The sequence below is a fragment of the Oncorhynchus clarkii genome, chromosome 19 (assembly GCF_045791955.1).
Source record: "Oncorhynchus clarkii lewisi isolate Uvic-CL-2024 chromosome 19, UVic_Ocla_1.0, whole genome shotgun sequence".
NCBI lineage: Eukaryota > Metazoa > Chordata > Actinopteri > Salmoniformes > Salmonidae > Oncorhynchus > Oncorhynchus clarkii.
The window spans coordinates 21,300,967-21,315,613 of record NC_092165.1 but is presented as its reverse complement, the minus strand read 5'-3'; the positions used below and the strand labels follow the sequence as shown (position 1 = coordinate 21,315,613).

Genomic DNA, 14,647 nt, shown 5'->3' with positions numbered 1-14,647 from the left:
TAATCAGCTTCTTGATATGCCTGTCATGTCAATGGATTATCTTGGCAAAGAAGAAATGCTCACTAACAAGGATGTAAACAAATTTGTGTACTAAATTTGAGAGAAATAAGCTTTTTGTGCATATTGAACATTTCTGGGATATTTTATTTCAGCCCACCCACTTACATTTATATATTTTTGTTCAGTGTAGATTGGCACTTTATCACAGTTGTGTCTTGGTTGACCCCCTCCTCCTCCCCCCTTTTTGTTTTTACACTGCTGCTACTCGCTGTTTATCTAAACATAGTCACTTTACCCCTACCTACATGTACCAATTACCTCGACTAAACTGTACCCCCAGTTTATAGCATTGTTATTGTTACTTTTTCTTTTCTTTTCTACTTTAGTTTATTTAGGAAATATTTTCTAAACTCTATTCTTGAACTGCATTGTTGGTTAAGGGTTTGTAAGTAAGCATTTCACGTTAAGGTCTACACTGGCGCATGTGTCAAATACAATTTGATTTGATTGCCTGGTCAAGGCTTTCAATTAGTGACCCCTAGGCATGCATGAAGACCCACGTTGCAGTGAACAAAGGCCCTATCAACAAACTGCACCTAAATGAACCCATATACACTAATGTAGCCTAGATACAAAATAATTGCATAGGGTGGCCTATAAGCACTATGGAAGTACCTTCTCCTTTCCCTCTGATAAGCATGATGAAATTAGTTATTTTTACCATATTCACTGAGTGTACAAAACATAACACCTGCTCTTTCCATGGCATAGACTGATCAGGTGAATCCAGGTGAAAGCTATGATCCTTTATTGATGTCACTTTTTAAATTCACTTCAATCAGTGTAGCTGAAGGGGAGAAGACAGGTTAAAGAATAATGTAAGCCTTGAGGCATGAATTGTGTATATGTGCCATTGAGGATGAATGGGCAAAACAAAATATTTTAGTGCCTTTGAACGGGGTATGGTAGTAGGTGCCAGGTTCACCAGTTTGTGTCAAGAACTGCAACGCTGCTGGGTTTTTCACGCTCGACAGTTTCCCGTGTGTATCAAGAATGGTCCACCACCCCAAAAGGCATCCAGCCAACTTGACACAACTGTGGGAAACATTGGAGTTAACATGGGACAAGCATCCCTGTGGAACGCTTTCGACACCTTGTAGAGTCCATGCCCCAACAAATTAAGAGAAAAAGGTTCTGATGGCAAAAGGGGGGGCTGCAACTCAACATTCAATGTTCCTAATGTTTGTTATACTCATTGTATATATTGCATATACCTATCCTATCCTTTTAGATTTACTCAGTGTCTAGAGATATAGGGACTATGGGTAGTGTCAGGACAGGGCCTGTCAATCAACACAATGCCCTTGCACACACAAGATTTGCATCAGGAGGACATACAATGGTCCTCTATGACCTCTTGCGCACACCTGGTCCTGCTGGTTATGGAGTGGCTACTGAAATTTTATTTCAAAATGTTAGGTATATGATCACACTGGTAATATACTGGGGAGCCATTTCCAGCCAATCAGAATGTGTTTTTCCCCCACAAAATAGCTTTATTACAGACAGAAATACTTATCAGCACAACCCCTAACACACTTGATTAGTTATATTTGTCCATTGTTTATTCATGATCAAATGCTGAAATACTAATGCACTGAAATATAAATTTGCACTATAATACAATGACTCAATATAGAAACGATTAGCCTAAACTGTAATTACAAGAGAAATATACATTCTTTAACCTTCTATGTCTTGATATAGTTGTTTTGTAATTTAGTTGCTTTGTTTGCTTGTCTACGTAGGTGGAAGAGCGCAGCAAAGACAGTCTTCCACTGGAAGAGAGGTAAGATCTTCTAATCCCTGATATCCCTTGGCGACCAGAATCCAACATCCTTGTTATATGTTACTCATTTGTTTCACTCACACAACACACAACAATCATAGGTGAGAAAAATTGCAGAGAAATAATATCCCGCCATCATCAGAAAGGATTTGCTGCGACTGGAGAGAACAGTCCACTTTCAGCGAGAATTAAGAACAGAATATTAAAATGTAGGTAAGTTAGAACTATGGAAACAAACCACTGCAGCAGTATGCAGTTTAATCGAAGCTCGGACTATGACAGGTGTGCATCTTTCAGATGAGAGAACCAAAGTGGGCAGAAGACAGAAAATTGGGGGTGGTGTGCAGAGTGGAATAAGATGTCATTAAATCATGCATCATTTTGACTTGTCACACACATTCACATACACTGTAATGTGTAGCCTACACGTATTCCGATGCATTTATATTGTATCTATGTTGTGTGCATTTATTCATTGTGTACTGAAGGCTATGCCTAGCCAATATGTTGTGTTAGATACTCGAGTTTCAGAGGGGGTTCTAAGAGGCCCTTATTGGGGCCTTTTCAATATGGTGTGGCGTTTATGTTGGTATGAGTGTGGGTGCGTGAACACGAGTAGGAGAGTGGGGAGAGCGAAAGAGCGGCACAGTACTGCATTCCAGACACATTTTAGTACTCCTTTAAAGAAAATGCAGTAGAGGTCCATCTGACAAGACTTTTTTGTTTCACTCCAGAATGGGCAGTGTCTCCTTTCTAATCGAATAGAACGTTGATATGCTGTACATCTTGAAGGCAGTTAAATGTGTTCTTGTTACATGAAAGACTGGAAGCATAGATGCCAATAGCTCATTTGAAGTGTTGACAATGGTGCTGCGTTTTAAGATAACAAAATGAACTGGCTTGGCAATGACTGAAGGAGTGAGGACATGGACTAGTCTCCTAACTAACATTCCACATTCAAGCACATTGATACTGTTAATATAGGTCTATTTTGTGTTTTCTGGTTAGCCATCGCACTAGTGACTAGAGAATGACATTAAGAGTTGACGACAAGTCTGAACTGGGACTTCTTTTGCTATCAAAATTCTTCTTCTAAAGTTCTTTCTGAACTAACATATAGCTGGGATTGTCATGGCAGCCACTGCTGGCAAGCTGCGTACTGCTGGTTAGTGTCAGCTTCTTCTAAAAGCCCCCTGACAGTCAAGAAACAGAGCCCTGAGTCTCCTGTGTGTACTCAACTTGTCACTGTGGAACTGTAAGTGACTCCAGTTGCTTGCTCACAACGCCCTAAAATGAATGATTGTTTTGTATGGCATTTGATTTATTTTTATTTAACCTTTATTTAACTAGGCAAGTCAGTTAAGAACAAATTGTTTTTTACAATGACTGCCTACCCCGGCCAAACCTGAACGACGCTGGGCCAATTGTGCGCCGCCCTACGGGACTCCCAATCACGGCTGAATGTGATACAGCCTGGATTCGAACCAGGGACTCTAGTGACGCCTGTTGCACTGAGAGCAGTGCCTTAGCTGGTAAAGCTCCTGATTGGTGCAGCAGTCTAACACGTAGCTAATCTAGCCTACAATTTAGGCAGTTGCCCATAATGTCCACCAGTACAAACACATTGGGAAGGTGTTGATTCCTTGGACAGGGCTAACATTCAACAACACTCAATTGAATTTGATACTAAACAGTGCCTCAGCGCATTGGTAGAAAAATGCAGTGGGGTAAAGTACTTAAGTAAAAATACTTTAAGTACTAAAGTAGTTTTTTGGGGTATATGTACTTTACTTTTATTTCACTACATTCCTAAAGAAAATAATATACTTTTTACTCCATACATTTTCCCTGACACCCAAAAGTACTCATTACATTTTGACAGGAAAATGGTCCAATTCACACACTTATCAAGAGAACATCCCTGGTCATCCCTACTGCCTCTGATCTGAAGGACGAATACAAATGCTTAGTTTGTAAAAATATATATATAAAAAAAATGGTGCTGTCTGGTTTGCTTAATGTAAGGAATTTGAAATCGTTTATATTTTAACTATTGATACTTAAGTACAAGTAAAAGCAATTCCATTTACTTTTTATACTTAAGTATATTTAAAACAAAATACTTTTAGACTTTTACTCAAGTAGTATTTTACTGGGTGACTTTCACTTTTACTTGAGTCATTTTCTATTAAGGTGTCTTTATTTTTAATATGACAATTGAGTACTTTTTCCACCACTGGCAAAATGCCCATTAATGACTTCCTACAATCGCCCTATCAGTAGCTAATACGAGCTAACTGGATGCACCGTTGATTTCCTCAGGCACAGTCCCTCTAGACTCAGTGTGGAAGTGTCTCTGAGCCCAGAGAAGTGATAGAAAGTGGGGACAGGTAGGGCTGGTTGAATCCCCTCCAGGACTGAGGCTCCAGGGCCTGGATTATTGTACCTCTTGACACAAGGTGCCATCACTCTTCCCTGAAGAACAGGCTGGAGATAGGGGCAGCGGAATGGGGGCCAATGACCTTGTTGTTTGTTTGTGTGTGTGTGTCAGGGTTTGCGTTAACAAACATTTGCCGGGTTTTGACGCAAAAATTATAATGAAAAGCTCATAGATAAAACTGTTCCCGACCAAAATGCCTGGGAGAAAAAAAATCCCATCGCAAGATGCTTTTTATTCACTGATTAACATTTGATCGTCATGCTTATCGGTCTATAGGTACATTTGCGTAATTTAGTATTTAAATTGGCCTGTGTATATTCGTTAGTCATCATGCATCTTATTTATCCAACACAACTATCACACGTGTCCTCTGGAAAGATTTGTAGCAGTGGGGGGGTCCCCTCCTATAATTTGTATGTAGAAGGACTGAGGAGATCAGTTCTGGTAAAGGACATTCTACTCCAAAATGAATTAAAATAAGGTATCTAAAATAGAATTTCCCCCTCCCAGAAATTAGCCCAATAACACATTGGTAAAATTATTGGGCACATTGGTAAAACATATTGGGCCATGTACAGTATATAGCCTATACATGGTCCATATTATCAGGTATGCTATAAATAGGCTGAATGAAGCATGGGGTTGCCAATCTGAATTTACCCTATTGGGCTCATCATTAGCCAAATCTCAAATGTTATCTTTTAACTATGTTTATGAATTGTATGTCCCATAAACACTGAATATAATGTAGGCCTACCTGTTAGGGTAACTGGGTACCTCGCCACCTGGGGTAAAAAGCCTGTACTTCTCACAGAAACCGCTTCATATCACAACTTTTCCCGCAACACTTTCCCTGGTTTCCACTACTCTTGCTCAACCAAAAATATTATCTGTCTCATCACAACTCAAGTCATTAAAAATAAATTATTTCAAGGTAGAGGCGTTGTACCCCAAGTCACCCTACAATTGACCGGTGTTACATTTAGCCCCACTCTCCCCTATGCACTCACTGCGAATTGTGGAGCGGTGCTAAACCATGCTTCTGTTAAAAAACCTGGGTTTAAAATGGCGCAGTTCACGCATATTTATGAGTTGAGAAATAAATAAAGTAGGAATGGTAGGAAGTAGGAATGGAAAGCTGGCATTCCCCTTTTTTAACAAAGCCATTAAAACTGCTGTTTTCACGATTGCAAGAATAGTTGTGCATTGACTGCTTGTCAGAATGCATGTTTCCCTCCCTATGGCACTTATAACATGAATATGCCACGAGGAATATTTATCTACACAGTAAATTTGAAAGTGTGACATTTAACACTGTCAGCAAGTACATATGGTCACACTGTGTAGAGTAAAAAGTACACTGATCAAGTGTTACATTTCTAGTGTTAAATCAACACTGAGTGCATAAGTTAACACTGCACTGGCCAGTGTTGATCAAATTTAACACTGAGGTAATCAACACTGAGTGCTTATAGTGACACTCGCTAGTGTTGATTCAGGTTGACTCCAATTAGAGTAAAAATGTGTTTACTCTATTCAGTGTTAATTTATTTACTCTTCCCCCATGTAAATGGAAATTATATTTTGTAAAAGCACTTGGAATTTAACAAACTCAAGCAAAGCTGTTTCAACATTCAAATGTTTATTATGACCAAACCATAAGTCTCAGCCCTGGCTTAAACGGTTATCAAGTGACAGTAGAATGTAGTCAAAAGAATCCCTTGTTCCATATGACATGAGCAAATCAAAAGGTTTGTGGCATATGTCATTTACATTAAATACCTTGCATGGTGGACTTCGCTTCAAAACAACTTTAAATGCATGTAAATGATCATCAAAATATCAGGTTCCAAGAGCTCACCCAACCAAGAACAATAGACTTCATTTTGTAAAATACTGGCATGGTGCTTAACCCATTTAACTGACTAAACATTTGTGTGCACTGAGACATTCAACTTGGCAGCAATCTCATGACCTTCTTTCAGGTCATTGAGCCCTGACATCTTTCTTGGACCTAAAGATAGTCTATCCTGGCTGAAAGTTTCCCAATTATATGCCATGTAATTTTGGTGTTTCTTCTAAGGTCATAGTGACATTCTTAAAACTCTTCAGTTGCTTCATGAAGAAATTGTTTTGAAAAGTGCTTATTTCATACAAAAATGAGGAACAGTTCAACCAGTTAACAAAGTCATTGGTGTTAAATTTGACAATAGAAGAAACAAAACTACTGGAACTTATGATCAAATAGTCATAACTGATCAATTTTCTTACGTTCCAATTCTCAAGAGATTGCAATCATTGGTGTTAGATTTAAATAAACACACAGCCTACAAGCCCTCAGTCCAGCCTCTCTCGGCCTATTGCGGACAGTCTGAGCACTGATGGAGGGATTGTGCGTTCCTGGTGTAACTCAGGCAGTTGTTGCCATCTTGTACCTGACCTGCAGGTGTGCCGATCCTGTGCAGGCGTTGTTACATGGTCTGCCACTGCGAGGGCTATCAGCTGTCCGTCCTGTTTCCCTGTAGCGCTGTCTTAGGTGTCTCACAGTACGGACATTGCAATTTATTGCCCTGGCAACATCTGTAGTCCTCATGCCTCCTTGCAGCATGCCTAAGGCACGTTTACGCAGATGAGCATGGACCCTGGGCATCTTTCTTTGTGTTTTTCCAGAGTCAGTAGAAAGGCTTCTAGTGTCCTAAGTTTTTATTACTGTGACCTTAATTACCTACCGCCTGTAAGCTGTTAGTCTTAACGACCCGTTCCACAGGTGCATGTTCATTAATTGTTTATGGTTCAACAAGCATGGGAAGCAGTGTTTAAACCCTTTACAATGAAGATCTGTGAAGTTATTTGGATTTTTACGAATTATCTTTGAATGACAGGGTCCTGAAAAAGGTATGTTTCTTTTTTTGCTGAGTTTACATGTAAGAGGGGTTGCGTTAGCTTGACCCTGTAGCTCTTGAACTGCTTCTTCCATGGATGATTAACTATTTACAGTCGTCTGACCTACACCTGCGCAATAGCAGATGCACACATCACGTGTGTTCTTGTTAGATATTGGTACATGGTTAAAACTACAATTTGAAAGAAAATCACAATTACTTGGCTGATTATCAACGGCTGTATTAGCATCCAAGTTAAGTTTAACAAAATACATAACAATCTGCTTGACCACATTTTAGTCAGTTCTATAAGGGCACATTCCATGCCTCACGAGCAAGTTGGTACTAGCATGGCAAACAAAACATATCATCATAAATTAATCTGCATTAATGCAGGAGTCTAGCTTTGAGCTCAGCAACCGTTGGAGTCACCTTAACCTTCCCAATGTCTAGGTTGTATACAGTTGTCTGTATGAAGGTGTATATGTTGCGCAGCATTGTATTGTAAGCAGTACCAAAAGCAAAGTGAGTCTTGAAAAGCTCATCGAAGGCACCAAGAGCGCTCGTTGACGTGCAGGGCTCTCTTGTCCAGGATGATGAAGTAAGGCTCGCTTGTCCAGGATGATGAAGTAAGCATGGATGCTGCTTTTCCTGGTCCCGACTGCAATAAGATATGTTTGGCGGCTCTGGTCAATCGCATCAAGGTGATCCTGGATACTGATTCCTGCCGGAAAAACGTCAAAAACGAACATCATCATTAGTTTATCATAATGGCTGCAGCATGGTCCAAGAATAACCTTTTGGAATATCACAAGATGCTGTTCAGCTTGGGATGCGGACATCTTGCCTGGTCTTTTGCGGCCTTGTGATGAAGGATGAATCAAATGGAGAAGGATGGAGGAAAGGTCACCGTCCCATTCTAAACAGAGATCCTGATTTAAAATGGCAAATTCCATCATCAGTTACATTAACATTTCAGAGTTATTTGAAATATAAATTATAATCTAACTGTCAGCGTCTAACATAGCTCTTTGCTATGAGACTTGAAATTGAGCTCAGGTGATCATCCTTGAAATGTTTCTAAAACTTAATTGTAGTCCACCTGTGGTAAATTCAATTGATTGGACATGATTTGGAAAGGCACACACCTGTCTATATAAGGTCCCACAGTTGACAGTGCATGTCAGAGCAAAAACCAAGCCATGGGGTCGAAGGAATTGTCCATAGAGCTCCGAGACAGGATTGTGGTCGAGGCACAGATCTGGGGAATGGTACCAAAAAATGTCTGCAGCATTGAAGGTCCCCAAGAACACAGTGGCTTCCTTCATTCTTCAATTGAATAAGTTTAGAACCACCAAGACTCTTCCTAGAGCTGGCTGCCTGGCCAAACTGATCAATCGGGGAGAAGGGCCTTCGTCAGGGAGGTGACCAAGAACCCAATGGTCACTCTGACAGAGCTCTAGAGTTACCTTCCAGAAGGAAAACCATCTCTGCAGCACTCCACCAATCAGGCCTATGGTAGAGTGGCCAGATGGAAGCCACTCCTCAGTAAAAGGCACATGACAGCCCTCACAATGTAAGAGTGGCAAATGGCACCTAAATAATCTGACCATGAGAAACAAGATTCTCTGGTCTGATGAAACCAAGATTGAACTCTTTGGCCTGAATGCCAAGCGTCACGTCTAGAGGAAACATGGCTTCATCCCTACAGTTAAGCATGGTGGTGGCAGCATCATGCTGTGAGGATGTTTTTCAGCGGCAGGAACTGGGAGACTAGTCAGGATCGAGGCAAAGATGAACAGAGCAAAGTAGAGATCCTTGATGAAAACCTGCAGTAGTGGTAGCCCTCTAGTAAGACTATCTTGTAGGGGTATTGAATATGCCTGCCACCCAATTCAACTGCGCGCGGATACATTTTTGAACCGCGACAGCGACCCCTATCCAACGCAGGAGAAAGCCATTTGTTAGAAAGTAATATTTTGCACCATTGTTCTTACATAATAACCTTATACAATTTCAGAAGCACGTCAGAGTGATGGACTGTGCCATCCCCCCACGGCTTCCACAATGGATCAGTCAACTCAGACAGGCTCGAATCTTGTACACCAGGATTTTTTATTTTTTTTGCTACTGCTCGACTAAAATCTCTGACCAACAGCCTATCGACCAAACAATCGACCAGTCAACTAAATGGGGTCAGCCCTAACCCACATCCATCATTTTAGGTTCTGGGTAAAAAAAAAAAAGAAAGTTGAATGCATAGTCTCAGCTATCTTACTGCATTGTGCATATTGCAATTGCCAGGAATATTTTTGTTTGTTAGCTAGTGTTGTTATTATTAAATGGTGGTATTGACCAACTTTACCAACCTGTTGCATCTTGCCGTGTCAGCATCTGAGGGCCAGGAGTTTTCTGAACCCAAGTGATGTCTTATCAATAGGGCCTGGAGTTTTTCCCTCTTCAGTTCTTCCTGATCAGGTCATGTGATCAGGGAAACCTGTCTCTGTTATACACTCTACACAAGGTGGAGTGTCTTATGAACAGCTGACCAATTTTCTCAGCTGGTCCTCACCTCTTTCCCTTGAAGCATGTTTGTCAGGTTAACTGGTTCAAATAAGGGCACCGCTAATGTTTGCTTTATTCATGGTAGATCCAGGGATCAAATGACAACCAAACAACTTATTTCTGCACTGTGTCTGTGGACAAAACATGGTCTGGGGCACACAGCATGCTTGATGAGAAGGGGAATTTTGCCAGGGGCTGTGGCTTTTTATTGTACAAGGGCAGCTCTGAGCTCTCCTCCTTCAACAAACAGACCTATATAAAGCCACCTGACTGTGTTTCTTTGAGAGTAAGGGAGCGTGTGTCGTCATCCTGAAAGGTTTGCTTGTCTCATATTCGACCATTGTAAACCAGTTTACACGTTCTTTAGGGAAAGTTAGATTTGCATTGCTCCTCTTTTTAACTTAATAGCCTACATTCATAGCCATAAACACATTTGCATCAAGTAGCCTATTACATAAACAAAACCTTTTGCTTCAATGTTGACTAACCCCATCTCAATTACTAGTTTTTTGTTGACAGATGGATAGTGGATTGAGATACTGGTAGTTCAAAGAAAGAGGGGAGATTTGGCTCCCTCCTTTCAGACGAAAAAGTGTAAGGCGATCAACAATGCCCGAGTTTGATCTGTCCCTACTCTTTTTCAGAATCACATATTAGCTGTCAGCCACCATTGCAGAGTCAAGCGTCCAAACGCTGATGGCCCTGCCACAGTTTTTTCCTCAGTGAGAACCTCGTTGACCTTTCACCAAAAATAATATTGCGATAGTCAAAACGATACGATATGACAGGTTGATCACGAGCTACCAGTAACTCGCCAAACAATTCTGAAAGTACATGTAATTTTTATGCATTCCACCACAAACTGTCAAACAAGTATCAGACACCGTAAGCTCCCAGTTACTATCTAATCAACTCAACATTGACATTATCCCACGCCTGTTAGCCACTATTGGCTTAAAAGTCCAACCTTACACAATGTCTGCCAATTGCCCGTCTGTGTGATGCGCGCATTTGTTTAGCACTCGGTATGTAGCCAGTTGGTGTGATAAGTATTTTGGGTTGACAGAAATACTTTCGTCAAAACCTTATCAATTAAATGTTAACTGCATAATAGGCTTACCTGACGGAAGTATATCATGAGTAAGTATATAATTTGTAACAGAACAATCACTAGTGTCACGTATACTCCCTCTCCGGCGCTCGAGGTCGTCAGGCTACTCATTTTTACGCACACATGTCACCATCGTTACGCGCATCATCAGACTCACCTGCCTGATTATCTTCCCCATATATGTCAATCCCTTTGGTTCTTTCCCTAGGTGTTATTGATCCTGTGTTTGTTAAGACGCTACTGTTATGTAGTCTCGTTCAGTGTTTGTTGTTTTTATTAAACGTTTCACCTGCTTCTCGACAAACGCATCACCAAAGGGGAGCATCTGAGTTATTTTTGTTGTTTTGTGAATGTATGTTGGGTCCGGGTGCCGCTCCCGGATTAACAGGGGATGCCTCAGCTGGCTCGTCAGGTTTACAATACCCCGTTGTCCCGTCAAGCATCGGTTGCCGAGTCTACCAAGGGTGCGTCAGCGAGCTCGTCAGGCTCCCGCAGCCCCGGTCGGCTCGTCAGGCTCCCGCACCCCTCAGTGTTTCTTTCCATGTTTTATTTATTATTACATTTTCACTCTCTGTACTTGCTTCCCAACTCCCAGCGTACACGTTACGACCGGCACATTAGACAGCACTTTCCTCACTCGCTATGTATGCCATTAAAGGGGAATCATGAAAAAAAATCGACATTGTTATTCTCCACCCTCCAAAGAAAATTGATATATTCTGATGGGATTTAAGCTTTGACAGAACATCCAATTTTGTTTGTCTATGAACAATTGTATTTTTTTAAATGTAAAAACAAAACTGAGAACATGATTAAATTTAACTAACAAAAAAATTCACGACAAGTTTAGTAAAAAAAAATATAAAAAAATAGCTCTCATGCTAGAAAAGGTTGGAGACACCTGCAATAGGATTTCTCTTCAAAAAGAATATCCCGATATGTAACTATCGATTTTCCCCCGCACTACTTTCTACCCTTCATACCCCTGGCAAAACCATCACATTCAACATAATCTGTTTTACTCTGAAACCAGTGGAGCGTTGTGCTATAGGCCTAAACATGTATTGATATGACTACTAACCTCAATGTCAGCTAGCCTCACCCTTGCATGTGTGGTACTTTTGAGTGTTTGGGCAGGTAGACATCGCTATTTTTGTTTTTAGCATGATAATAGTCACTACGGCTCAGAAATGATCTAATGGCTTTATCTGCATAGCAGCTGTTGCTATGAGCCCATTATGCTAAAGTGCTATCTAAACCGATAGGGCTAGATGTACAGTGCCTTGCTGTAAGTCGCTTGGGGTATGTATTTTTGCACATCGAGAGACCCCCTTCCTCCTTGCAAAACAGCTTTGCGACCTTTTGCCACATTTCAGGCTTCAAACATAAAGATATAAAACTGTATTTTTTTTTTGTGAAGAATCAACAACAAGTGGGCTTTCTTCTTGCCACACAATCATGAAGTGGAACGACATTTATGATCATGGGCCTCTTGGCTGCATATTTCAAACTTTTTTAACAAATCAAAAACTGAAAAATTGGGCGTGCAAATTGGGCGTGCAAATTGTATTTACCATCATTAGTCATTTAGGTCAACATTGGATCATTCAGAGATCCTCACTGAACTTCTGGAGAGAGTTTGCTGCACTGAAAGTAAAGGGGCTGAATAATTTTGCACGCCCAATTTTTCAGTTTTTGATTTGTTAAAAAAGTTTGAAATATCCAATAAATGTCGTTCCACTTCATGATTGTGTCCCACTTGTTGTTGATTCTTCACAAAAAAATACAGTTTTATATCTTTATGTTTGAAGCCTGAAATGTGGCAAAAGGTCGCAAAGTTCAATGGGGCCGAATACTTTCGCAAGGCACTGTATATAGAGCTGTATCAAGCCCTTTTTAGGATATGTGTGTGTATGTGGCTTTGCTTGCAAGTCTCCCTTTCCCTATTTATGCCCGCTCGTCTCTCTCCCTCCTCATCAGGGATGACCCAGTGCAAAGCTGGCAGATGAGGGGTGGGGGAGTGCTAATTTTCACACCTCCTACGGTTCCTGCACCCACTCTCGTCTTTGCTCCTCTCCAGCGTCCCCAGAGCCAGCCAAGCCTCCAATTACTCACCATGACGCAAATAGACCCACCACCAGCAGACCGTCTGTGCGATATTTAGACCCACTAGCCAGCGGTTAACCCTTAAAATCTCAGTACAAATTGAGATTAAGTGTTAAAGGTAAGGGTATAAAATTATTTAATTTGTTCTGCAGGTAGTTTTACCTGCTCAATCTATGCTGAAGTATCAACATTATTGAAATAAAAAAATCATTGCTGTTTGTTGTCAGTGGCCAATTACGGCTATTCAACCTCAATATCCATTTCACATAGAACAAAAAGGGATACTAGGATATAATTACATCGTCCCCCACCTTTAATTCTACAACCTCTCATCTCCTACAGCGGTGGGGAAAAAAAGCTTTGTCTCACCATAATAACACATTGTATTGGTGAGAACAGGAGGGAAGCTAAAAAAAACTAGTGCTCTAGCCAGTCTTTCATATTGTAATGCACGCTTATGATAGCTTTGATTCGCCTGAGCTATATTTAGAAGCTCTCTTTCTCCTCTCTGTCTTCCTCTTCTCTTTCTCACCTCTTTTAATTAGCTAGCACACAGCGCTAATGCCAGAGCTCTCCTCTTCCCTACAGGCAGGTCATTGGAGCCGTGAAACAGACACCCAATCATTGCGCTCGCACAGATTAGAGAGTTGGATACAAAACGGTCGCCAACGGAATTAGCCAACTGCTACCGTGTCGAATTATTATCTCTGAGCTTCACTCTCTTGTCTTTGTATGAGAGTTGGTTCTGCTGTACGACCACAAACATCTTCAACTCAGTTTGTTTGAAGGGGTGTATGCGAGTTTTGCTATAGCCTTTTTTTCTTACTTGGCTATCATCAGACGTTACTGGATGTGTATTTGCGTAGTGTAATTTTGGCAGATATTAAATTGAGCAGGTGTTTAGGACACTGTTTTGGCCTCAGACTTTTTCTGATTCAAAATATTTTGATATGCAACCTAATGCAGTGATTGTGATTAATTTTGGGTTAACAATTGGGCGTTGTTTTGTTATATTTTCCTGTCAAAGTGTTCAGATTTTTTTTTGTTCATTCGATATTAACTTGCCTTTATCTTTATGTGCACTAATATTATATTTAGGCCTATGTATTAATCTAACAGTAAATGTAATGTCCTAAAAAATTTGGCCTAGTGCACTCGCGATGGCAGATGTGGAATTTGCGCGCTCCGTATTTCAAAGCCATATTCGATATCATGATTATAAAACAGTGTGCTTTGAGCTCAATGATCGTTGAGAAATAACATGTATATCTACAGAAAGCTGATATCTTTAATACCCGCAATTGCATTTTGAAATGTTATACAATCACGAGGGGCACATGAGATTGAGGGGCACATGAGATTGTGAGGCTCGCTCATTACAGCAGCCGGCCCAAGTGAAACAGGCAGGCAACGGCGGCAGGGTAGACACTTTTGTTACAGGAAGGATGATTCACTTTACTGTTTAACAAATCATGGTTTCATCTGCCCAAACAATAGGATGATTGAGGTGATCAGATAGAATGTGCAGCTCACACCAGTGCAACCAATAAAAATGTTAAATTGCAAAACTAAGTCCAAAGGTCGCAAAATGCAACTAAATGTTCTCAATCTGGACATTTGTGAATGTGTTTGGCTGGGTACATCTCTGGCTGTAGAGGAAACCAACTGACAAATTGTTTCAGTTTATCCTTATA

The 14,647-nt window shown here is 40.7% G+C and overlaps 1 protein-coding gene across 8 annotated transcripts in view; it reads left to right on the top strand.

The window, feature by feature from the left end:
* Nucleotides 1–14,647, top strand: part of LOC139374914 (transmembrane protein 131-like) — a 103,022-nt gene that overhangs the window by 16,510 nt on the left and 71,865 nt on the right. For all 8 annotated transcript variants that reach the window (XM_071116139.1, XM_071116137.1, XM_071116140.1 and 5 more), the window contains exon 3: nucleotides 1,809–1,849. In XM_071116139.1, coding sequence (XP_070972240.1) covers nucleotides 1,809–1,849 — 41 coding nt within the window. The remainder of the gene's footprint in view (nucleotides 1–1,808; nucleotides 1,850–14,647) is intronic.